Source organism: Rattus rattus, chromosome 2 (assembly GCF_011064425.1).
Source record: "Rattus rattus isolate New Zealand chromosome 2, Rrattus_CSIRO_v1, whole genome shotgun sequence".
In the NCBI taxonomy this organism is placed as follows: Eukaryota; Metazoa; Chordata; class Mammalia; order Rodentia; family Muridae; genus Rattus; species Rattus rattus.
The window spans coordinates 112,597,854-112,623,258 of record NC_046155.1 but is presented as its reverse complement, the minus strand read 5'-3'; the positions used below and the strand labels follow the sequence as shown (position 1 = coordinate 112,623,258).

General features: G+C 40.0%; 1 protein-coding gene across 1 annotated transcript in view; it reads left to right on the top strand.

Moving 5' to 3' along the window:
* Rab38 (RAB38, member RAS oncogene family) overlaps positions 1 to 24,925 on the top strand; it is a 72,978-nt gene extending 48,053 nt beyond the window's left edge. The window contains exon 3 of the mRNA XM_032895941.1: positions 24,057 to 24,925. Within this exon, the coding sequence (XP_032751832.1) occupies positions 24,057 to 24,209 (153 nt within the window). The 3' untranslated portion in view covers positions 24,210 to 24,925. The remainder of the gene's footprint in view (positions 1 to 24,056) is intronic.
* Positions 24,926 to 25,405: the final 480 nt, after the last annotated feature.

The window sequence follows — 25,405 nt, the reverse complement described above, 5'->3', positions numbered from 1 at the left end:
CACTCCCTGGGGCCTCAAATCTCAATGATAAGTGTGTCTTCCATTGAGTCCAGACCAGGCAGTCCTCTGCTGTTTGTGTGCTGGGGCCTTGGACCAGCTCATGTATGCTGTTTGATTGATGGCTCAGTGTCTGAGAGATCTCAAATGTCTGGGTTAGTTTTTAAAAGTAGCAGCATGCAAAATTAAGCCACAAAACTCTGTAAGTTTTAAAAATACATAATCATAATAATAATATATAACAGTAATGGAAGTAATAAAAGAGAAATCAGGAAGACAGTCCTGTTCACAATTACCTCAAAACAAGACAAGGAAAACACCCCTCAGAACAAATTTAACCAATAAAGAAAGCCCTATATAATGAAGAAATTTGAACAGTGAAAGGAAATTGCAGACACTAGAAGATGGAAAAACCTCTCATTCACATCGACAGAATTAATATCGTGAAAAGACTATACTAGTGAAGGTGGTCTACAAAGTCAGTGTAATTCCCATAGGAATTCCAAATGTGTTCTCTAGGAAGCTAGAAAAAAAAATCCAAAAATTCATATTAAAGCACAAACGACCCAGAATAACCAAAGCAATTCCTAACATAAAATACAATTCTGATGTTATCACCATATCTGGTTTCAAGTTTTCCTACAGAGCCATAGTACCCTAAATGACTTGATACTATATCAAAGACAGAAATGTAGGTGAACAGAATAGAGAGTTCGTGTAACCCCAGATGACTACAGCTGCCCAAGCTTTGACAAATAGGACAAAAATATACATGGAAGGAAAGGCAGCTTACTCAGCAAATGCTGAAGAAGCGGAAAAGTGGAGCTAGAGCCCCTCCTCTGCCCCCTTGTAGACCTTTCCTTCCGTGAGTCCTTGCTTTCTGTGATAGTACTCTTTGTTCTGATTTAACTTGTACCGTTAGCAGTTTCTTTAATCAGTCCTAAAATCTGGTTTAGCTTCATGACCTTATTGGTACAAGTTTAGATTAATTCTGAATCTGTTCTGAGTTCAGACTGTAGAGCTTCTGACCTCTGTCAATGTTCTTTCTAACCTAATCTTGTAGTTAACATTGATTTCTGTTATATTACTTTTCTCTTTATCCTTAATCTTTTTCTAGTTCCTGAAATGTTTATCAGTGTGTTCTTTCTTTCATAACTGTCTGGGTTTCAGTAGTAAGATAAACTTTTAAATTTTCTTAGTCAACTTTTGACTTAAAACTTAACATTATTTTACTTGTTCTACCTGTAAGTGGGAATATTATCATATAGGTGCCATACGGAGAGCTTAAAAACATAACCACAATTTAAAGCACAAGATACCATTCTCTGTAAAGACTAATTGAATTAAATGAGAATATTTTACTTTGTTCTCTAAGAGCAAGGGTTTTGTGTATACATGTGCATTAAAAATAACTGCATCCTAATTTTGTTAAGCCATGTTTATTCCTTTTTAAAATTTTTATTTATTTATTTTGGTGTGGAAGGATATTTTGTATGCTTGCATGTCTGTTTGCCACATGCATGCCTGGTGCTCATGAAGGCCAGACATGGCACCAAGTATCCTGGAACTGGAAGTACATATGAACCACCATCTGGTTGCTGGGAATCCAATCAGAGCATCTAGCCCCCCCTAACCATTCAGCTATCTCTTCAGGCTACCCTGTTACTCTAGCTCTCAAGATGGACTCATTATCACTAAATGTAGAGTTGCACTCGGTAGGTGAATAGTGGCAGTGACAGCTGCAAGGAGAGAAGCAAATAGGCTTAGTGGTAAAAGCTACTCTTCTGAATAAGGTTTCATGATGTAGACAGTGTGTATACATCTTAAGCAGTTCCCAGCAATGCTATAATTTTAAAGTTCGCACCTGAGTCAGCAGCACACTCTTGTCAATGATATTGATCCTTTTGCTCTATGTAGTTGGTAAAATTCTGTAGAACAACCAGAAAACTGGAATTAGGTTCTAATTCTTAAGTTTCAAGTAGGTCTTTTTAGTACTATTATTATTACTATTATTATTGTTGTTGTTGTTTTATAAAAGAATGTATTGATGAATTGTAACTTTCTGATCAAGCTAATTCTTTTCAGACACTTCTGTTCCACTCTCCTTAGTGTCTCTCTCACCATGCCCAGTAAGGTAGCCCAAATTATACATGTGTCCAGCACAGGGTGAGGCTAGTCAATGTCTCTGTACCGGATGGAAAATATAGCTTTATGGAAAATACTTTTCTTGTTTCTTTTTTGATAAGGCTATCTAAAACACAAGCATGTGCCCTGTCTATACTGATACTATAAATGTCTGTGAAGTGATATAACAAGGACAGCTAAAGACTTTGAAGTTCAAATTTATTCTACCATGTGAGGTTTCCTTTTCTGCCCCATCCACATCCTTCTTTCTTTCTGCCACACATGCTGTTTAAATATGTTACCATTTCCACATGCTGGGGCTAACGAACCACTGTCAACTGCTAATAGTGTCCATGTGATCAAAGTGGGCCACTCTGGGGACCACTGGGCTTGGAGTTGTTCTAGCTTTGAGTGTGAACACGTGACTGAAACTAAATCCATCGAAGTGATTCTTGAGGGATATTTTTGCATCTGAAGTTGAGGACTTGAAATCTTTTTCTCAGGCATCAAAGTGATAAGCCAATGTGCCTAGACGCTTCAAGTCTCCTCATATACAAAAAGCCACTACAGATGGAGAAAGTGAAGCAGACCTGATAGCATTTGAGCGTATAATTTTATTGCCTAATGTTCATGGAACAGACTGAGTCTATCAGCAATTCTGTCACTCCTGAGAACTAAACTCCAGATGCCCTAGGCAATTCAACGGGTTTCCGAATTTTATAGTCGAAAAACTTATGGCTAATCAAGTTGATAGAGTGTACTTGCTCTAGTAAGTGATCCGTTAAACAAATGTCTCCTACTTAAAGCCTCAATGTGAGGAATCTTCCCCATTAAAGGAGCATTTTTCTTAGGTCTCCCACCAGTTTCACTGCATTAGACAACAGACAGAGATAGTCTCCAGGGTCATCTTCAGCTCTGTCAAGAAAACAGCAGAGTGTAAATTCCCTGCCTTCATACTTGATGAAATTGACACTAGAGAGACAGAGAGACGTGTGTGTGTGTGTGTGTGTGTGTGTGTGTGTGTGTGTGTGTGTGGAGAGAAAAAGAGAGAGAGAGAGAGAGAGAGAGAGAGAGAGAGAGAGAGAGAGAGAGAGAGAGAGAGGTATACACACAGGTTTTTTCAATAACTTATTTATTTATTTATTCACTTTACATGCCCATAGCAGCCCCCACCTCCCTCCTTTCCTGTCAGTCCCATGGTTACAAACACCCCATCCATTATCCCTTTCCCTTTTCCTTAGAGAAGGGCAAACCCCTTTGGGAATCTGCCTGCCCTGGGACACCAAGTTGCAGCAGGAATAACCACATCCTGAGAGAGAGTGATTTTGACATGTCCTTAATGAATAGGACAGTGATATCAGGGCGAAGGTGATTTTGCTTTTCTAATGAATCTTGAGTTTAAAGGAACCTGAATATAATGGATATCAACATAGGCAGCTCATACATATCTTTTTTTTCTTTTTCACAAGATAATTTACCCATGAATGACATTTTAAAAACTATACACCTCTGTACCAGGTAATGGTATTGCAGAGGAATACTAGGGAGCACTAAGAAGAGGTGCTTGACTGATACCAATCTATTAAAGAACAGGATGTTTTTTCAAGCAATCAGACCCCCTATCTTCAGTGTTACCTTATGTGACTCTATTTTGTTAATATATTTCATACACACACACACACACACACACACACACACACACACACACACACACACACACCATCTTCAACTAGACTCAGAGAAATGGAGAAAGGTGAGAGAAGTATTGTACCTTAGATAAAGGTTAAAAAGAACAAGGTTATCTAAGAGCAGTTGGTAAATGTTTACTGTTACCCACCTTCTCCACCCTCTATTCTCCCATATACAACTGCTGCTTCCAGTTAGTACTGCTAATTGTATATACACAACTGCTAAACCTGATGGAGCATTATGTAATAGCTCTCTGGTCAGATACAGTATCACTGTTTGATACTTCTCCATGTTGGCATCGAAGGAATAAAGTGGGATAGGGCTTCATTTTGCTTTTATTTAATGGTCCCTTTCTAAGAGAAATCCACCATGCCCTAATGCAAACAACATTGATACCTTCATGTGTGTTCTGCTTGTTGCTATGAATGGGCAAAGCATCTATGTAGACAGGTGGAATACGATAATCAAGTCAGAGGTGTATAGTTGATATACAGCCAGGGAGGGCTATAAGACTAAATTAGGCAGAGGCTACAGTGAGTACTCTAGCCTCTAGCACATCCTATGATCTAACTCACCTGGACTTTAGCTAAGCAAGGAAGTCAGTGGAGATGAGACAGGAGCAACAAGCTTGGCACAGTTTACTAGCGTGTACTCATTCAAGTAGTCAGTCTAAGCCAGTACACTTTTATAAGCTGATAATGAGGATGAGGCATGAACAAAATTATACTTTAATTAAAATAATGAGACAACCTGGCAGGGAAAGGAAGGGTGACTTTTAATGGAAAGGAACTAGAGGCATGAAGCCCAAGAGATTATACAGTAGAGAATGCCTATAAGATAAAAGCACACCCCGTCTTTCATCATTTCTAAACATGAAGAACAATCCCCGGCCTAAGTCAACAGTTACAGAGGCTGACACAGTGTGTTAAAACACAGACTGAGACAAGATATACCTGACCTGATGAAAAGCTCAATGTTTTTCTCCTGTCTATTCTATTCATTCTGTTCAGTGATCTGGTATTTCAAGTCTTAGAGTGTCTACTTTTCTTTTTTTTTTTTTTTTTTGGTTCTTTTTTTTCCGAAGCTGGGGACCGAACCCAGGGCCTTGCGCTTCCTAGGTAAGCGCTCTACCGCTGAGCTAAATCCCCAGCCCCTGAGTGTCTACTTTTCTAATTACAAGGTTATAGAATGAAGAAAGAAACATATGACCCATATCAGAAAGAAATTATATATCAGTCTTCATGTGCTACTTCAGGATGTTCCCATGCTAAGCATGGCCCAGCCTATTATCTGACTATAGAACCTAGGAGTTAGAACTCAGGATTTGAAAGGCAGATGGGCAGTCTTAGTTCCAGGGTGCAGACTTGGGTTCTGATAGTTAACTAACATTCCAGACATTCCACATATAAAAAGGTGATTAAGGATGGGTTTTACAGCTTTAGAAACATGTCCATTTATTCACATCGTTCTTGTTCTTATTTGTTTTTATCCTAGTTGGCATTACGCTCATAACTGTGGTAAAGACAATTTAATTTACACTATCAGAAAAAGCAAGAAATTCAAACTCTCTATATCTTAGTCAGTGTTCTATTGTTGTGAAGAAACACCATGACCACAGCAACTCTTGTAAAACAAAGCATTTAATAAGAGTTTGTGTAGAGTTTCAGAAGTCTAGTCCATTATTGACATAGCAAGAAACCACAGCATTCAGGCAGACAATGGTTCTGAAGAGGTATCTGAGAGGTCTACACCCTGATCAACAGGTAATAGGAAGATAGATAGATAGATAGATAGATAGATAGATAGATAGATAGATAGATAGATAGATAGATAGGCAGACTGACTGACAGAATACCTGTCTTGAGTATTTGAAATCTCAAGCTGTACCACTAGTGATACACTTCCTCCAACAAGGCCACACCTCCTAACCTCTGTCAAGTAGCACCACTCCCTAGTAACCAAGCACTCAAATATGTGCTATGGGGACCATTCCTATCCAAACCATCACATTTCACACCCTGGCTCCCAGAAGCTTGTGGCCATATCATAATGCAAACATGCATTCAGTCTAGCTTCAAAAGTCCACATAGTATATAAAAGTCTGGACACTGTTTAGAAGTCCAAAGTTTAACATCTGTTCTGAGACTCATGGCAATCTTTTTAACTATAACCCCTTGTCCGTCTCCTAACTGTAAACCCCTGTACAATCAAAATCAAAAGGCAGATCGCATGCTTCCCACATACAGTGGCATAGGATGCACATTATCCTTCCGAAAGAGAGAAAAGGGAGCATAGTGAGGAAATACTGGACCAAAGCAAGACCAAAACGAGCGGGGAATTGCCAAGCTCTACATCTCTATGTCTGCTGTCCGATGTCAAAGAACAGTTAAGGTCTTCGATTCCTTTCTTCTTGGTTGACTGAAACACACCTCTCTTCCTTGGGTTGACTCCACAGCCATTAGCAGCTCTCTTTGGCATGTATGCCACAACTGTGGCCTCACTGACATCTTATTATCTAAGACAATCCAGCCTTCACTTTCACAGCTTCAAGCAAAGGCCTTTCTGGGTCTCCATGCAGGGAAACCCTGACATACACACATGATTTGCCTCTGCAGCCTTTCTCAGCCATAAAGAGAGGTTCCACAACCCCTTTCTTATATCCTTGATTCTAAAGCCAGAACCAATGGAAGCTGTCAAATTCTTCTGCTTCCTGAGGCTGGAATATGCCACCCTTCATTCAAATACATTTTCACTTTCACCACATTTCTGCTTTTGATGTTTTCCTTCAATATATAAACTTGGCTGTTCTTAAACTCAGAGATCTGCCTGCATCTGCCTCCTGAGTGAATGCTAAGATTAAAGGGGTGTTCCACTGTACCCAATCCTAAGATTTCCTTTAATTCTTTTTCATAAATTGAAAGCTTGACTGAGTGGTATTTTGCCCAGAGGTCAATACTTTCTTTATTACATTTAAGATCCAGCTTTTCTTTAATTTTTTTATATCTATAAACACTGGACTTAGCTTTATTACAGTTCCTGGTGGTCCTTTTCTAGTAAAACTGTAATTTTTGTATTTTTCCTTGCACAGTATGCTCCTTTTCACTATAGACCTGCGTAAGACTCATAACTAATAACAACACAACAAAGTCTATACCAGAATGATGGGAAATGTCGTTTGCCAGTGCCATTAATCCAAAACTTTTCAATTGAGCCTCAGGCATATTTTTCAAACAAGGGCAGAAGTCAGCCATGTTCTTCACCAGAATATCACAAGAACATTCTCTAAGCCACATACTAAATTCTTCTCCTTTGAAAGCTCTTGATGTAGGCTGTCATAGTCTATTCTTCTCTCAGCAACGCTGTCTTCCATGCTTCTGCTAGTATGGATCATTAAGCCCCACTTAAAGCACTCAACTGTGTTCCCAATCCAAAGTTCAAAAGTCTTCATTCCACTAACAAGAAATATAGTCAAGGCTATCACAGCGATACCCCAGTCCCTAGTACCAACTTCTGTCTTAGTCAGTGTTCTATTCTTATAAAGAGACACTATGACAACAGTAACTCTTATAAAGGAACATATTTAATAGGGGCTGACATTTGAAATCTCTAACAAGGGCACACTTCCTAATCACTGTCAAGTAATGCCACTTGCTAATGCCTCACATTCAAATGTGACTCCATTCCTACCACCACATTCTAACTACTACACTCTACTAAAGAGTTAATTAAGGAATGGACAAAAGGGCAATATATTAAGAAAAGCTAAGCTGAAATATTAAGAAGATATTATCAAGCTTGAACTGGCCACACATTTAATTTTATTAAAAAGAAACTGTTGGGAAAGCTAATACTAAATAATATAGGCATACACACACACACACACACACACACACACACACACACACACATATATGCATATAAACAAGACTAGTATCTATTCCTAAAATATAAAGGCATATATTATGTAATATTTATACATATTACCAAATGTAATAGTTATAATCCTTATACCTCTGTGCTCATCAGTTTTTTTTTTTTTTTTTGAAGCTGGGGACCGAACCCAGGGCCTTGTGCTTGCTAGGCAAGCGCTCTACCACTGAGCTAAATCCCCAACCCCTGTGCTCATCAGTTTTAACTGTCACATTGAGAGTTCTTCTTCAGTAAATACTTACTTATTCTTATTTTGTGTGCAAGAGTGCTTCACTTGCATTCATGTGCACTCCATTTGTGCCTGGCACTCATGGAGGCCAGGAATGCAGATCAAATCCTCTGGGACTGGAATTGAAGACAGTTGTGAACCACTATGTGGGTACTAGGTACCTAATCCAGGTCCTTTAGAAGAGCTTTTAACTGCTGAGCCATGTTGCCAGCTCAGAAGAAAGTCTTAATGAGGAATGATGCAAATCAAGTGGTCCTGTGGTTGTAGCTATATGGGATTATCTTGGTTGTTATTTGATTTTGTAAGACCCAGCCCATTGCACATGGCATCAGTTGCTAGACACAGTACCCTGAGTTGTGTAAGAGGAAAGAAAGCTATCAGAGAAAGTAACCCTCTACTCTGCCTTAAGTTCCTGCCCTGATTATCCCTCTATAATGATTTGTAGCCAGGAATATAAGCCAAATAAACCCTTTCTTCCCTAAGTTGACTTTTGTAAGGATAGTTTAACTCATCAATGCAAATGAAGCTTGAACATTCTGACAAGTGGGTTTTATTGACTACTTCTATCTCATAAGGAAGGCTCAAGAAAATTATCTTTTTCCTAAATAACCATAGTTATTGAGCAGCAGTGGCTATTCGAAACAGAAAAAAACAAAATACAAAGAATTATCTCTAAAGCAAAAAAAAAAATGATTCAAATTAGGTCTGCTTGGTAGAAGTCTAATTCTCCAACTGAGTTCAGCTCAGTGACAATAAACGAGTTCAGTCAATGTTTCCACTTTTCCTGGATAGAGTGATGTCTGATAGCAGCTGGGAACAAATTAGAATAGGCAGTTTGGATTGGGAAGTAATTTTGTTGTGAATGTATTTTTCTCTTTCAATCTCTACCCAGATCACCCATTTCTAAGTGTATTTTCAGGTTGCAATGTAAACTTGTCACTGTGCTGCAGACCTGATCACTCATTTAGTCAGTTGAATGGCTGTTCATTTACTTATCTGCTGTCTGAAGTCACTGTGGTGGACAGTAGAATATAGCAGTGATCCTGACATCTCAATGAAGGACACATACAAACAATCCCTTTGCTGTTGATCTGAAATAGGTGACAGTATTTGAAGGGTATCTGTTCCAGCCAAAGCAAATCTGGTGACTTCCAACAGAATACGATAGCCAAAGTATGAACTGAAGCAAGAAGAGAATGAGAGAGGAGTAGGGACTTACACTTGTTGAAGTGCCAGTGAGTGCATTGGGTAAGGTTTGAGTGCTTCGTCTCTGTTTACTATTTAACACCACCAAGGGCCCTGTTGAATACAGTTCTTACTGGTCTCATTTTGCAGACTAAGAAGTGAAGGCAGAGCCTTTCTACTTATCCTTGGTCCCAGAGATAAGTCACATTATAGATCGTATCTCTGAAGCTTTCTTTCATTCCATTACACCCTGCTGCTTCCTGGGACAATGACGCTCAAGTTTCAGTTTGCAGTCTTAACGCAGAGTGGCCAGAACAAAAGCATTTAATCAAGACAGAAATAGATTTTAAGATAGATCATTTCTGCTCATAGCGAGCGATCAATAACACTTGAAATTGAATCAAATACATCCAGCACACACTCTGGCTAAGTATTTAATCTGTGTGTGTCTCAATCTTCTCTTTGACAAACTGGGGTTGATAATATATTTCTTCTCAAATAAGTTTATGTATGAAACAGCACAGCAAAGCAGAATATTAAGTGTCCAAGCAAGTAGAATTAACAATTATTAGTATTAATATTTGTTTCTGTTGGGTCACTTACTTTCCAGAGCTGACAAATGAGAAAGGATATTATCTGAAGCAATTTTTCATGAATGGAGTTATTAAGCCTGACTAAATGATAGCATTGAAACTTGGGTATTCTCTTTTTAAAACTGATTATTGAGTGTCTTAACACCGTGTTAGCAAAAGACTCACAGAGATGATAATTAAAACAACTAAATTAAAAGTGAAGTGTTAATAGTAGCAGAGTCTATGAGTGTTCTGACTGAGTGATCATTCATGATGAGTTACACATACTGAGTTTGGAAAATGCATCTCAGGAATGGCAAACTAAAAAAAAACCCTTTTGGGAACTGTCTGACTAATATTAGGGTTATAGGTACTGGATGAAGGGAGAAAGGAAAAAGATATGATGCCATGTTTCTTTAGGTTCTGGATTTAATGGAAGTGAAAGAGTTAGGTGCCAGGCTAGAGAGAACATGAGGCCTGAGGCTACACACCTAAAGGTATTAAGCCTCAAAGCCTTCAAATTAACTAATAACCATGGATCAAGTGTAATACATTGTAGACTGCTCATTTCTCATTTTTTAGATTCAGAAAAAAAAAGCAGTAGAGCAATGAGTTAGGAGAGCTGCTGCCTGGTGGTTTCATGGCATTTATGGAGAAGAGTAATCTAAGAACAAAAACTATGATGCCTGCAGTGCTGCTCTGATAGAAATGTTTTTAGGTCATGTGACTAGTTTGATTTGTGGGCTGGATAACTCTGAGAAAAGTATGCAGTCTCAGTTTTCTTGGGGTTCTTCGGGAGCATTGAGTTAGCCAACACAGAACAAGTGTGTAAATGTACATGGTTTATAACTTGTCTATAGGTATTAGTGATGTCGTGTAATATGATTTAAAGCATTCTTGCCATTGTTGGGGCACCAGCAACAGGAAGGAAAGGCACAGTCCTCAGGGGCAGGTGAAGTAGCTATAAAGAGCTAGAGAACATAGAGAATGCATTTCACAAGAGAGACAGAAGACCACTCAAAAGAGAGAGCATTTTCAGAAATGAGGAGAGAGGGCAGCAAAAGCCACGCAGTTCAGTAACTCATGTAATGTTCATCAGTCATATTTCCTTTAGTTTGCCTAAAATTTCTGGGGTGTCAGAGAAGGCTGAAATAGTGACTTCTCTCCCTTCCTCCTAGTGTTAGGTGACTCTGTAAATCTAGGGTGTTTTCAAGGCTGAAGTGGGCTACATAGCTGCGGGGGTGATGGAGGAAGTGTTCCCTGGTAGGTAGGAAAGGAGAACTGTGAGATATGAGGCCCTGAAGCTCTAGGGAAGCACAGTAAAAGACTGAAGTTGGATTATAATGGGAGAGCCTTGCCTCACATGCCAGAGGCTTTGGGTTCAATCCACAGCACATGAGAAAAAGAAAAAAAGAAAAAAAAAAGAACCTGAAAGTAAGGAACAGTAAGACAGGAAGAGTATGATAACAATAGGGGAAGTATTTCGAGAGGAGCATGATCCTTTTAGTTGAGTGTATCTGTAAACTTCTCCGTACTCCATTTCTCTGTGCCAACAATATGATTGTTCAGTGTCCAGTCCAGTGGTGATACAGCTCAGTCTGCCCTTCCCAGTGATTGTTAGACTGAAGTTGGGCAACTTTTAGTTTCTCATTGTATCCCGCACATGCCTTCTCATTCAGAAATTGTGGCAGAATACGAAGCTTCCAGTGCTGGTGACTGTTAATATGGACATAAATAAAAAAGTAGCCAAGTGTTTACCAAGCAAATGGAAAAATGGAGGGCTGTGAGGGACCGAGCTGAGTCCTGAACTTTACTGTTATAGGATCTTGTGTACATCATTCTAAGAACTGAATTTTCTCTGCAGAAATGTGTACTTAATATTGTGGTGGAGAGTAAGTAAAAAACTCCACCATAAGAACAGCGTGTGAGGTATTAAGTCGCATCAGAAGGGAGCCCCTTCTTCAAAGCATGAGATCTCCAAGAGGCAGTAAACCCCAAACAAAAGTGGAGGAAAAAGTGCGAAGCAGACACAAATGTGGGCATCACCCTGGCACCTGGGTTCATATTGACCACAGTTAAGCTGGGAACTCTGGCACTTAAGTGTTAAGCACCTGTCTGTGTGTAACTTCTTACAGTAGTGCTATTACCCAACATGCTCCTGCTTTAATTAAAACTGCACAGTCCTGAGGAATTTAGTGCCTTAACCTCAAGTCTCTGGTACATCTTGTATTTTGATTGAGGTTGCTGTATTTGAAAAGATTGTAGAAAGTGAATTTGCCAGCTTCAATGAAGCAAATGTGAGGTTTTTTAATTAGAGTTTTATTTTGTTTTGTTTTTCTTCTCTGGCATTGAGGGTCAAAGATTAAGTAATTTGATCTTAGACAGAAAGATGTTCTAAAGAGTTGATTAGAAAAAACTTAAAAGATCTCCAGACCCCAAATAGTTAGATGGTTTGCTCCATGGGAAAATCAGAATCACTCCAGTGGTGGGCACTGTATTAAATTATATTTTCAGAAGTTCCAAAACAGAAAAAGAAAGAACAGTTGTATTTAAAGATATCTTTACTATCTGTGTCTTGTAACTGGATGCACACTTCATTGTGTGTGTGTGTGTGTGTGTGTGTGTGTGTGTGTGTGTGTTTGTACACATGGGAGGGGCTGAGTTCTCTGCCTCTGTACATGTGTGTATGTAATAGTCGTTAACATTAGTACCTACCTTAACTCTCTCTACCGTCTTTGTTAGGACAGATTCTCTTATAAAACCTGGAACTCACCAATTTAGCTAGGCTGGATGGCCAGCAAGCCCCAGGGACCCTCCTGTCACTGCTCCTTCAGTGCTCTTCAGTGCTGCAATTGCACAATTAAGCTGCTTCCCTGGTGTATGTGTGTGTGTGTGTGTGTGTGTGTGTGTGTGTGTGTGTGTGTGTGTGTGTGTGTGTGTGTGTGTGTGTGTGTGTGTGTGTGCGTCATGTGCATATGTGTGCACGTGTGTGATGTATGAATGTATTTATGCATGTTTGTGTGTCCATGGGTACTCATACCCAAGCATGTACAGGCTATTGTTCGTGGCATATAAAGTTTTTTTTGTTTGTTTGGGGTTTTTTTTGTTTTGTTTTGTTTTTTTGTTTTTTTTGTTTGTTTGTTTTGTTTTTTTGTTTTGTTTTTGTTTTTTTTACAGCTGTCTGTCTTATTCCTGTAACACAGCGTCTTTTACTGAACTGGAAGTTCAGCCTTTTTTCAGCTAAGCTGACTACCTAATGAGCTCCCAGGATATCCTTATGTGTCCCTCTCAATGTAGACATAACCAGCTCCTGCATGGATGCTAAAATTTGAACTCAGGTGCTCAGGTTTCCATAGCAATTTCTTTTTCCAGCTGAGTCATCTTCTCAGTCCAGAATCTTCTGAAGCATGTCCATGTGGTTTACTATGCCAAATCCAATGACTCAGTGCCCTGAGAGGAGGACCCCGGTAATATACTTTTGTAAACACACGTAGTAGGCATATATAGCCATGAATGAGAACTCTGGATTTAGAAGTGAAGTTATTGTCTCTGTATTTTAAACTTGAAATCTATTATGTAATGCTCAGAGACTAAAACAGGAAGTTGTGGGTTTTTTGAATGACAGATTGATGTAGGACAGGCTCTGCTCTAGGTGAGTTTTCCTGGGCCTGACTTCCTTCCTAATGTGGCTGACAAGTTTTCTTGTTTGTTTTTTTACTTCGTTTGGTTTGATTTTTTAAGAGGGGAGAGAGAGAGAGAGAGAGAGAGAGGAGAGAGAGAGAGAGAGAGAGAGAGAGAGGCACTGAGAGACAGAGGTGAGAGACATAGAGAGAGGTAAGTGCGTGAGAACTCACTTGTCTAACCACTGGATGCACACCATTTGTTTTAGCAAAATGCTTCGTTGGCAGTTTTCACCCTGCTTCTCAGGCTTACCAGTTGTTACAATGATGAGAATCCATAGCAGTGGCCCCAGCCCCCAGCCGACCCGAGCATTCCGACCTGAAGCTGCCAGTACGATACACCTCACACTGCAGATGTCTGAGTGAGTCAGCCAGATCCTGCCAGCCCATGTGTGGTTTGGGAATTACAGAGGGTGTACATTCCGTCTCAGGCCGAAGATACCCCTGGGATGCTGTTACTGCTCTGAGTCACACATGCAAACAAAAGTCCCCAGGTGCACCTTACAGTTGAGCCAGCAGTTCTGCCTCTGTGCAGTCACCTGCAATGTGAGCCTACATTGATGCAGAGTAGCTCAGGAAGTGATGTCTGCAACTTAACTCAAGTTTCAACCAGCAGGGTTTTATCATCTACCTTGGCCTTGGGACAAATGGCAGTGAGAGAAGTTTGTTCTATATTAGTCTAAAGAGGAGACTCAGAAGGTAAGAGGACCTACTGCCAAACCTCATGATCTGAGTTCAAGACCCTGTAGAGGGAGAGAATCCACTTCCTCAGGTTGGCATAGTTTTATACATACATACACACACACACACACACACACAGAGTCACAGGCACACACACACACACACATGAACACACACACATACACACACACACACACACACACACATGAACACACACACACACACACACACATGAACACACACAAACACACACACAAACACATACACACACAAAGTCACACACACACACACACAACACACACACACACACACATGAGCACACACACACACACACACACACACACACACACACACACGCTCACACACCACTAAATAAATACATTTAGTAACTATTGTGTCTAATACTGGGTAAAGAACTTTTGTGACAGCACTTGATCTTTAAACCATTTTTGGCAGCATTTTCTCACGGATCATGGAAGAACTCATGAGTCTCCACCTCTCCCTGAAGGGTTATTGGGAGTGGATGGAGAAAGGCTGTAATTTTCTTCAGAAGTGTAGTTAAAAAAAATAGTAGTCTCTGCTCCTGTAACTAACCTTTCACACATGCTCATACAAAAAAACTGTAATTAACCTCTGTGGGTCACACAGAGAAACAGATGAAAGTGTTAGAGGGTGTGTATGTGGAGGGGTGAGAGAAGGTACTGAAGGTAGCATGAATAAAGTTCTTTTTAAATTTTTTATTGGATATTTTAAGTATTTACATTTCAATGTCATCCCTGTCATCCCCTTTCTTTGTTTCTCCTCCAGAATTCCCCTCTCCAATCCCCCCTATCCCTGCCTAACCAACCACTCCCACCTAACCTCCCTGGCATTCTCCTACTCTGGGGGAATCCAGCCTTCACAAGAACAAGGGTTCTCCTCAAATTGATGCCAGACAATGCAGTCCTCTGCTACATATGTGACTAAAGCCAAGGGTCCCTTCATGTGTACACTTTGGTTGGTGGTTTAGTCTCTAGGAGCTCTAGGGTGTTTGGTTGGTTGATATTGTTGTTCATCCTATGGGGTTGCAGACCCCTTCAGCACCTTCAGTCCTTTCTCTAACTTCTCCATTGCGGTCACTGTGCTCAGTCCAGTGTTTGTCTATGAGCCTCCGACTCTGTATTTGTCAGGCTCTGGGAGAGCCTCTCAGAAGACAGCTATATCAGGCTCCTGTCAGCAAGCACTTCTTGGCATCTGCAATATTGTCTGGGTTTGGTGTTTGTATATGGATCCTCAGGTGGGGTAGTTTCTGGATGGCCAGTTTCTGCTCCACACTTGGTTCTTTAGACAGAAACCTTCATGTGTTAAGATTTTGTAGAGTCCCATCCCCCAAACCGGGGCCTTGCCTAACCTCTGGGTATGGTCTCTAGATTTTCTTCCTCCCCTTTTTTGGGCATTCCATCCCTGTTGGGTACTGGGAGCCTCTTTCTTTCCAGGCATTGCTGTTGGCTACCCCAGCTCCCCACCCACCATTGCTATACACCTCTGTTCAATTTCCTGACCCTTGGTATACCATCTTCTCCCATACCTGATCCTGCCCCCGTTTTTCATCCTCCCCCTGCTCTTCCTCCCAAGCCTGTCCCACCCTCTATCTCATGTAAATATATTCTTCAACCTTCTAAGAAGGACATTTTGGTCTTCCATCTTCTTGATATGGTCTGTGAACTGTATCATGAATATTCCTAGCTTTTAAGCTAAAAAAGCACTTATCAGTGAGTGCATACCATGTGTGTGTTCTTTGTAACTGGGTTACCTCACTCAGGATGATACTTTCTAGTTCCATCCATTTGTCTATGAATTTCATGAAGTCATTGTTTTTGATAGCTGAGTAGTACTTCATTGTGTAAATGTACTACATTTTCTGTATCCATTCCTCTGTTGTGCAACATCTGAATTCTTTCCAGCTCCTGCTATTATAAATAAGGCTGCTATGAACATAGTGGAGCATGTGTCTTTGCTATAGATTGGTGGATTTTTTGGGTATATACCCAGGAGTGGTATAGCTGGGTCTTCAGGTAGTACTATGTCCAATTGTCTAAGGAACCACCAGACTGATTTCCAAAGTGGTTTTAAAAGCTTGCAGTCCCACCAGTAATGGATGAGGGTTCCCCTTTCTCCACATCCTCTCCAACATATCCTGTTACATGAGTTTTTTATCTTAGCCATTCTGACTGGTGTGAGGTGAAATCTCAAAGTTGTTTTGAGTTGCATTTCCCTGATGACTATTGATGTTGAACATTTCTTTAGGTGCTTCTCAGCCATTTCTTATTCCTTAGTCGAGAATTCTTTGTTTATTTCTGTACCCCATTTTTAATAGGGTTATTTGGTTGTCTGGAGATAACTTCTTGAGTTCTTTGTATATATTAAATATTAGCCCTCTATTGGATGTAGGATTGATAAAGATCTTTTCCCAGTCTGTTAGTTGCCATTTTATCCTCGTGAGAGTGTCCTTTGCCATACAGAAGCTTTGCAATTTTATGAGGTTCCGTTTGTCAATTTTTGATCTTAGAACATAAGCCATTGTGTTCTGTTAAGTAAAATTTCCCCTGTGTCCACATTTTTGAGTCTCTTCCCCACTTTCTCTAATATTAGTTTCAGTGTATCTGGTTTTTTTGTGGATATCCTTGATCCACTTGGATTTGAGCTTTATATAAGGAGATAAGAATGGATCCATGTGAATTCTCCTACTGCTGACCTCCAGTTGAACCAACACCATTTGATGAAAATGTTTTTTTCCCTGGATGGTTTTAGCTCCTTTGTCAAAGATCAAGTGACCATAGGTGTGCGGGTTCATTTCTGGGTCTTCAGTTCTATTCCACTGATGTACCTGCTTGTCAATGTAACAATAGCAATGTAATTTTTATCACTATTGCCCTTAACACAGTTTGAGGTCAGGGATTGTGATTCCCCCAGAAGTTCTTTTATTGTTGAGAAGAGTTTTTGCTATTCTGGTGCTATTTGTTATTCCAAGGGAATTCACAAATTGCTCTAACTCTGCGAACACTTACCTTGGAATTTTGATAGGAATTGCATTGAATCTGTAGATTGTTTTTGGCAAGATGGCCAATTTTATTAATCATGCCAATCCATGAGCACGGGAGGCCTTTCCATCTTCTGAGATTTTTTTCAATTTCTTTCTTCAGAGACTTGAAGTTTTTGTCATACAGATCTTTCACTTGCTGGGTTAGAGTCATACAAATGTATGTTATATTATTCTTGACTATCGTGAAAGGCTTCATTTCTCTAATTTCTTTCTTAGCCTATTTTTCCTTTCAGCAAAGGAAGGTTACTGATTTGTTTGAGTTAATTTTATATCCAGCCACTTTGCTCATATAAGGTTGAGGTATACTCTGGTAGAATTTTGGGGGTCACTTAAGTATACTATCATATCATTTGCAAATAGTGATATTTTTACTTTTCCTTTCCAATTTGTATCCCTTTGACCTTCTTTTGTTGTTGGATGCTCTTGGCTAGGGCTTCGAGTACTATATTGAATAAGGAGGGAGAGAGTGGGCAGCCTTGTCTGTCCCTGATTTTAGTGGGATTGCTTCATGTTTCTCTCCAATTAGTTTAATGTTGGCTACTGGTTTGAAGTATATTGCTTTTTACTATATTTAGTTATGAGCTTTGAATTCCTGATCTTTCCAAGACTTTTATCACAAAGGTGTGTTGTATTTTTGTCTCAGCATCTAATGAGATGATCATGTATTTTTTCTTTGAGTTTGTTTATATAGTGGATGGATTTGTTGATGGATTTTCGTATAGTGAACCATATCTTCATCCCTGGGATGAATCCTACTTGATCATGATGGATGGCCATTTTGATGTGTTCTTGGATTTGGTTGGCGAGAATTTTATTGAGTGTGTTTGTGTCGATATCCATAAGGGAAGTTGGTCTGAAGTTCTCTTTCCTTGTTGGGTCTTTGTGTGGTTTAGGTATAAGCATTATTGTGGCTTCATAGAACAAATTGCATAATGTTCTGTCTGTTTCTATTTTTTGGAATAGTTTGGAGAGTATTGGTATTAGGTCTTCTTTGAAGATCTGATATAATTCTGCACTAAACTCATCTGGTCCTGGACTTTTTTTTTTTAGAGACTTTCAATGACAGCTTCTATTACTTTATGGTTATGAGACTGCTTAGATGATTTATCTGATCCTGATTTAACTTTGGTACCTGTTATCTGTCTAGAAATTGTCCATTTCATCCAGATTTTCCAATTTTGTTAAATACAGGCTTTTGTAGTAGGATCTGATGATTTTTTTGAATTTCCTCAGATTCTGTTGTTTCCCTTTTCATTTCTGATTTTGTTAGTTTGGATACTCTCTCTGTGCCCTCTGGTTAGTCTGGCTAAGGTTTATCTATCTTGTTGATTTTATCAAAGAACCAACTCCTGGTTTTGTTGCTTCTTTATATAGTTCTCCTTGTTTCTACTTGGTTGATTTCAGCGTTTAGTTTGTTTATTTCCTGTCTTCTTTCCTTTAGGGTGTATTTGCTTCTTTTTGTTCTAGAGTTTTCAGGTGTGTTGTCAAGCTGCTAGTATATGCTCTTTCCATTTCTTTTTTGGGACACTCAGAGCTATAAGTTTTCCTCTTACCAATGATTTCATTGTGTCCCATAAGTTTGGTTACGTTGTGCCTCTTTTTCATTAAATTCTAAAAAGGCTTTATTTTCTTTATTTCTTCCTTGACCAAGTTATTGTTGAGTAGAGTGTTGTTCAACTTCCTTTTGTAAGTGGACTTTCTGTTGTTTCTGTTAATATTCAAGCCTTAGTCTATAGTCCTCTGATAGGATCCATGGGCTTATTTCAATCTTCTTGTGTCCGTTGAGGGCTGTTTTGTGATCAGTTATGTAGTCAATTTTGGAGAAGGTACTGTGATGTGCTGAGAAGAAGGTTTATTCTTTGTTTCAGGTGAAATGTTCTATAGATATCTGTTAAATCCATTTGGTTCATAACTTCTATTAGTTTCACTGTGTCTCTGTTTAGTTTCTGTTTCCACGATCTGTCCATTAATGAGAGTGTGGTATTAAAGCCTCTCATTATTATTGTGTGTGGTGTAATGAATGCTCTATCATCATCATGATATGTGATTTTAAATCAGAATCTTGCTTTTCTGGTGTGATGGCATAAACAGGACTTTCTGTGGTGGGAGAATTGGATTCTGATGATGGCATGTTGCCTTGGTTTCTGTTGGTTAGGTTCTTGCCTCTTGTCATATGGTTATAGCTGGTGTTAGTTGGTCTTGCTGTCTCTGACTGGCACTTCTCCTTCCTGTGGGCCCATAAGCCTGTGATCTAGGGTGTGTCAGCACTTCTGGGAGACCAGCTGGGTGGGGTTTGGGTATGGAGGACTGTGGGATAGCCTTAGCACTGGGGCGCATATGGAGATCACAAGGTTCTGTCTCCCATCTGCTCTGCAGTTCCTGTCTCCTGTGTGCTCTTGGTAGGTTCTTCTCTGGACAGTTGTTGGAGCAAAAGTGGTGGTCTCTTCTGTGGGCTTAGGAGTGACAGCACTCCTGGGAGACCAGCTCTCTCTGAGCATGATTTGGGTATGGAGGGCTGTGGGATAGCCTTAGCTCTGGGGCACAGATTGTGTCTAGAAGGCAGTAAAGTCCTTTCTGTGCATATGTAAAATTATTAAAGAATAAATATTTTAACATTAGAAAAAATGTCAGATAATAAATACAACTTGGTAAGAGATATACTTTAATGCTGAGGGTGGAGGGCGGGGTCGGAGGTGTCTGGCTTTCCCATCCACCTGCTGTGCAATTATGGTGAAAGTCTATAACCTTTCTAAACTTAAGGTTTCTATCTGCCAATATATGATAACTCTTCTCTGGTATGGGGATGCATAGAAAGATTTTGGGGGGTTCTTAATGCTCCCCTTTGTTCCAAAGTAAATGCAGGAAGGTTCTACACCCACTTAGCTCATATAGTTCTCAAATAAAAGATGCACTATGCTGGGTTGGTTCTGAGCTATTCTAACCCTCTATTGATATCTAGATAAATGCCCAGCTACTTGCCATCTCAGTCTCCTCTTGAATCTGTCTGCTCCATGTGTATCCTCCTGGCTGCTCTCTCGTCTCATTGTGACTTAGTGGTGAGTTCTCTTGTTCTCTCCACATGGTCTCTCCACACCTTTCTTCTCCTCTCTCTCCACCTGGGACCCTCTCACTGAGATCTGATGTCCAGCTTCTGCCCAGTCATAGGGTAGTCAAAGCTTTATTAACCAATCAGCGGTGATGGACAACAAGTTTTACATAACATTGAGACCGGAGATGCTTAACCTTGCCATCCTCTGTACTGTAACCAGATGTCTTGGGCACAAAATTCAGCATCTGAGTATATAGCACATACTTTAAATCTACCCTAGTGTGTAGGGTTTCTTTAGTGAGAAATACCATCTGGAATGCCGGAGACCTACAAGCCTAAGTGTGGTTACTCGGTCTCACCATCACGAATGTAATACAGTAGAGAACCCGTGACCAGGCTTTTCTTCAGTGAAATAAACAACTAGATTTTTGGAGCAAAGCATTCATCTTGGACTGCCATAGATACTGCCTAAGCTCAGATTATTACCTTTGAGCAAGAAGTTCAGGTGTGATCTGTGGTTATGATGGTGAGAACAGAAGTGTGACAGGTGTGTCAAGAATGGACGTGACTTCAGGGCACAGCAGTCTTCCCATCAGGGAGCAGTGGCACTTGTTTTGCTCTTCTCCTGTTTCCATGGAATGGGAAGATGTTTGAGCTGCAGAAGGCAGGTTACTTGCCTTACACTTCAATAGTAGAACGGAACCTAATTTTTAACCTGCAGTAATTCTGAGTGGAATAAAAGAATATGGGCCTAAAGGTTTTGACATATGAATATAAAGCACATGTACCCATGACCAGTCATGTGAAACAAGTTTTTATTAGTTCTGTGTCGTCAGAAAGAGCTCTTTATAGCTGACAAAGCAGAGGCTCAGAGACTATTATTGACTACTGTTCCAGAAAAAAATTCAATACCAAGGTATGACCACTTGTGATTTGACAGCAGGTAAACGCAGGGTTAGGTATGAAGGATTTCGAGTATAATAAATGACCATGGATACATTTGGTGGCCATCATCACCTTTTGCATTTTCTGTATACTAGAACTTCATGAAAGGGTCTTAAAATAGACCAATGATTTTGTGAAACAAGAAATTAGGGATAAGTGATATCTGTTCTGGTTGGACAAAAGGATGCAGCGATGTCAATAGCTTGACAAGACAAAAATTCTTGTACTTTTGCCATAGAATGTCTGCAAGTATATTTTTGAACGTTCTATAAATTAAGATTTACAAGTTTACTAGAGATCGTCACTGAATTTTACATGAGAAAAAAATGTTTTTTGGTATCCTAGTGGGAAATTTTTTGTTATTTTTGTTTCTATTCTGCAGGGAAAAAAATCCCATAGTTTATAGCAATTAAGTATGTGATGTATATTTTAGATTAAAATGTTTCTTCCATTTTTCAAACTTAAAGGTTGTTGTATTATTAACACTAAATTTCTATCTTATGTGAGCACCCATGTATATGTATCAGAGACAGGGGTGGTGTGGGGCTGGTGCAATCCATGTTACAGTGTCTGTGTGTAAGTCAGAGAACCATCTAGGGTATTGTTTGAAACAAGGCCTTTTGCTTGTATTTCCAGGGCAGGTGTCAATCTAACTGACCCATGAGTGTGTCACAAGTCTCCTGCCAGTGCCCCACATCTTCATGCAGGAATGTGCTAGTATTAAACACCCTCTGGGTACTGCATCCATGCTTTATCATAGAGTCCAAGGATCTGAACTCAGATCTTTAGGCTTATGTGGCAAATGCTGCTCACAAGGTTGTCTTCCCCATCTTGGACCCACCTGACTTCCTGTTTTCCTTGAAAAAGTCACCTACATCTGAATGTTGATGTGCCATAATAAAATGATTTGTAATCTTAGTGATTTCAAATTGAAAAGGCGTAACTGCATAACTCCTATCCATGCTAAATGTATCTTCATAAGCTGATTGGAACAGAGTCTAAGAATTCCCACTTAAAGGTTTTTATGAATTCATAAGAAAGGAATGTGGGGCAATTAAATCCTGACTTTTCTCTCTTCTAGCCATGAAAATAAGATACATGCCATCTCATTTTTCTCATATTTAATTGGCCAGAAGCTGTCATATGTTCATACCTGAGTTCAAGGAGGCCAAAAACATGGTAGTTGTATCATTTGGCTGGATGGCAGAAAGACGTATTTGTTAAACTGCTAATGACTTCTGAAAAAGATGTCCTGTTGCCTCTATTTCCTATTGAGACTACAAAAGCAATGTGAATTCATGCAATTATAAATCTCAGCTAGACTGAAAATGCATTTCTTCTTATAAGATTATGAACAGATAAAAAATAAAAAATCTGACATTAAACATATCCAGCAAATAATGTTCCTATTTGAAAAAATGAAGTCTATATTTTAACATGTATGAAGAACCAAGAGATAGACAGATAGATAGATGAGATAGATAGATAGATAGATAGATAGATAGAGAGAGAGAGAGAGAGAGAGAGAGATAGAGAGAGAGAGAGAGAGAGATAGATATGAGGGTAAGGGGGAAAATGGATGACATATAGAAAGGAGTTTTACATGAATTGCCACAAATACTGCCTTGGCTGGAGAGATAGCTCAGTAGAAAGGTAATTGGTTTGCAAACACAGTGATTGGTGTTTGATCCCTGGAAAGCAGGTAAGAAATTCTAGACAAACTGCTCCCAAGGTACCTTTAATTCCAGAGTTGGGGAGGTGGATCTTTGAACCCCACCAGCCAACCAACCTAGCCTTTTTGTAACTAGCAGGCCAGTGACTACTGTGTCTCAAGGGAAGTTGAAGCTACTGATAGCGCATCACTTTGGATTGTCCTCTGATGTCCACATGCCTATGCACAACATGTACATAGAGAAACAAGCAACACACACACACACACACACACACACACACACAAACACACACACACACACACACACACACAAATATTTTATCCCTTTTTTACTGGTTGTTTTATTTATTTACATTTCAAATGTTATCCCTCTTCCCAGTTTCCCCCCCAGAAGCACCCTATCCCACTCTCCCTCCCCCTGCCTCTGTGAGGATGATTTCCACCCGCCTACCCATTCTTGTCTCTGTGACTTAGTGTTGCCCTATTCTGTGTCATCAGGCCTCCAGAGGACCAAGGGGTACCCTCCCAGTGATGCCAGATAAGGCAGTCCTCTGCTACATATCCAGCTGGAGCCATGGGTACCCCGTGTGCTCTTTGATTGGTGGTTTAGTCTGGGAGCATTGGGGGATCTGGTTGGTTGATACTGCTGTTCTTCCTATGAAGTTGCAAAACCCTTCAACTCCTACAATCCTTGCCCTAACTTCTCCCACTGGGGTCCCTACGTTCAATCCAATGTTTGGGTGTGTACATCCACATCAGAATTGGTCAGGCTCTGGCACAGCCTCCCAGGGGATAGCTATACCATGCTCCTGTCAGTAAGCACTTCCTGGCATCAGTAATAGTGTCTGGGTTTGATGTGAGCAGATGGGACAGATCCCTAGGTGGGGCAGTCTCTGAATGATCTTTCCTTCAGTCTCTGCTCCACTCTTTGTCCCTGCATTTCCTTTTGACAGGAGGAATTCTGGATTAATATTTTGAGGTGGGTAGGTGGCTCCATTCATCGACCAGTGGCTGTTCCTATCCACTGGATATGGCCTCTAGATGCCAGGGACTCAAGCAGTTCCCAGGACCCAACAGGGAGGACTTTAGCCAAAATACCGAACGAAGAGGAGATAGAAACCTGTAGAGATGACAAATACTTTTTAAATACTGGGTTTTGTCTCATAAGATACTGTTATTTTAGAATGTCACATTAAAAGAAAACTGTTTTTTCCTCCTTAGGAAAATATAAACATTGATGAAGCCTCAAGATGCCTGGTCAAGCACATACTTGCAAATGAGTGTGACTTCATAGAGTCTATAGAACCGGACATTGTGAAGCCCCACCTCACATCACCCAAGGTTGTCAGCTGCTCTGGCTGTGCCAAGTCCTAGAAGGCACCTCTGCTGGCATATGACAGAAAGAACCCGTGGCCCTCATGAATCGTGCTTCAGTTTTTCCTTATCCATTTTGGGTAAGCATCAGGATAGGGAAGCACATGTGACAAGCCAAAGATAATATGACTCTATGTTTCCTGTCAAAGAGGAACAGCAAATGTTCTTTATGTGTTTTCCCCCCACCGTCAACACAGTGTTTACAAGCTTTTAAAATATTAGTCTGTTGCAATATGCTGTTTTATCACTGAGCAAAGTCACTCAGGGACACAGACAGCCTTGGTATTCATTCCTTTAAATCAACAAAGGCTTCTGGTCTTCTTGAGAAGGGGACTAAGAGAGCAAGACAGAGGTCAAGCTAAGTGTGGGGATTTATCTTGCCCTGGTGCGTCTTTGTTCAGGTATCAATTTGTTCCTGGGTGGTCTGATAGGTCTATTAAATAGGAACACTATTTTTTCCATTCACGGCAGACCTAAGGGTTGTCTGTGATGTTTCTCTTCAGAGTCGTGTGCACAGGCAGCCTGGGCTTTTGTTGTTACTTGCTGTGCCCTGAATGCTGGTTTAACTGGAAACTGTATGGAAAGATCTGCTCCCTGTATGTGCCTTTCTTTCAGCTTTCTCTGACTCAAGCTGCGGGACTGCTCTGTACATGTAAGATATATTATATATATTTTTCACAAGTGAAAAATAAAACATTAAAAGTGTTCTTTCCCTATTTCTGATATTGCCTTCTTTCTTAATACTGTGGATCTTTTTGACAATACAACTGTGTTTCTCAATCCATTTCTACATTTGATTTGAGAAAGGAGGTAAGGCATTGGGATGAGTGCAGTGCATCTGCATCCACTGTTTCATTCAGTATTCAGGTCAGGGAACTAATCAGTGATTACGCATTTTCGATTAATCACGGAAACATACCTTCATACAATCTGACCAAGAAGGGGGCAGAGCATCGAATGTAAAAACAAACAACTGACCACACTGTTGAAAAATGTTGCAGGTGAGTAACATTTTTAATAGAACTATTTTCCTTTGATAGTCATAGTATTCTCACAACGACTTCAACTTTTACAATATATGTTTTATCATATTCCCTTGACATCCATTGTTTCTGTAAGCTCCACACCCATGTGTTGGTGTTGTGTTTCTTCCCCCCTTAGCATGTATCCTTACCCCTGATGCAGTTGACCCATGA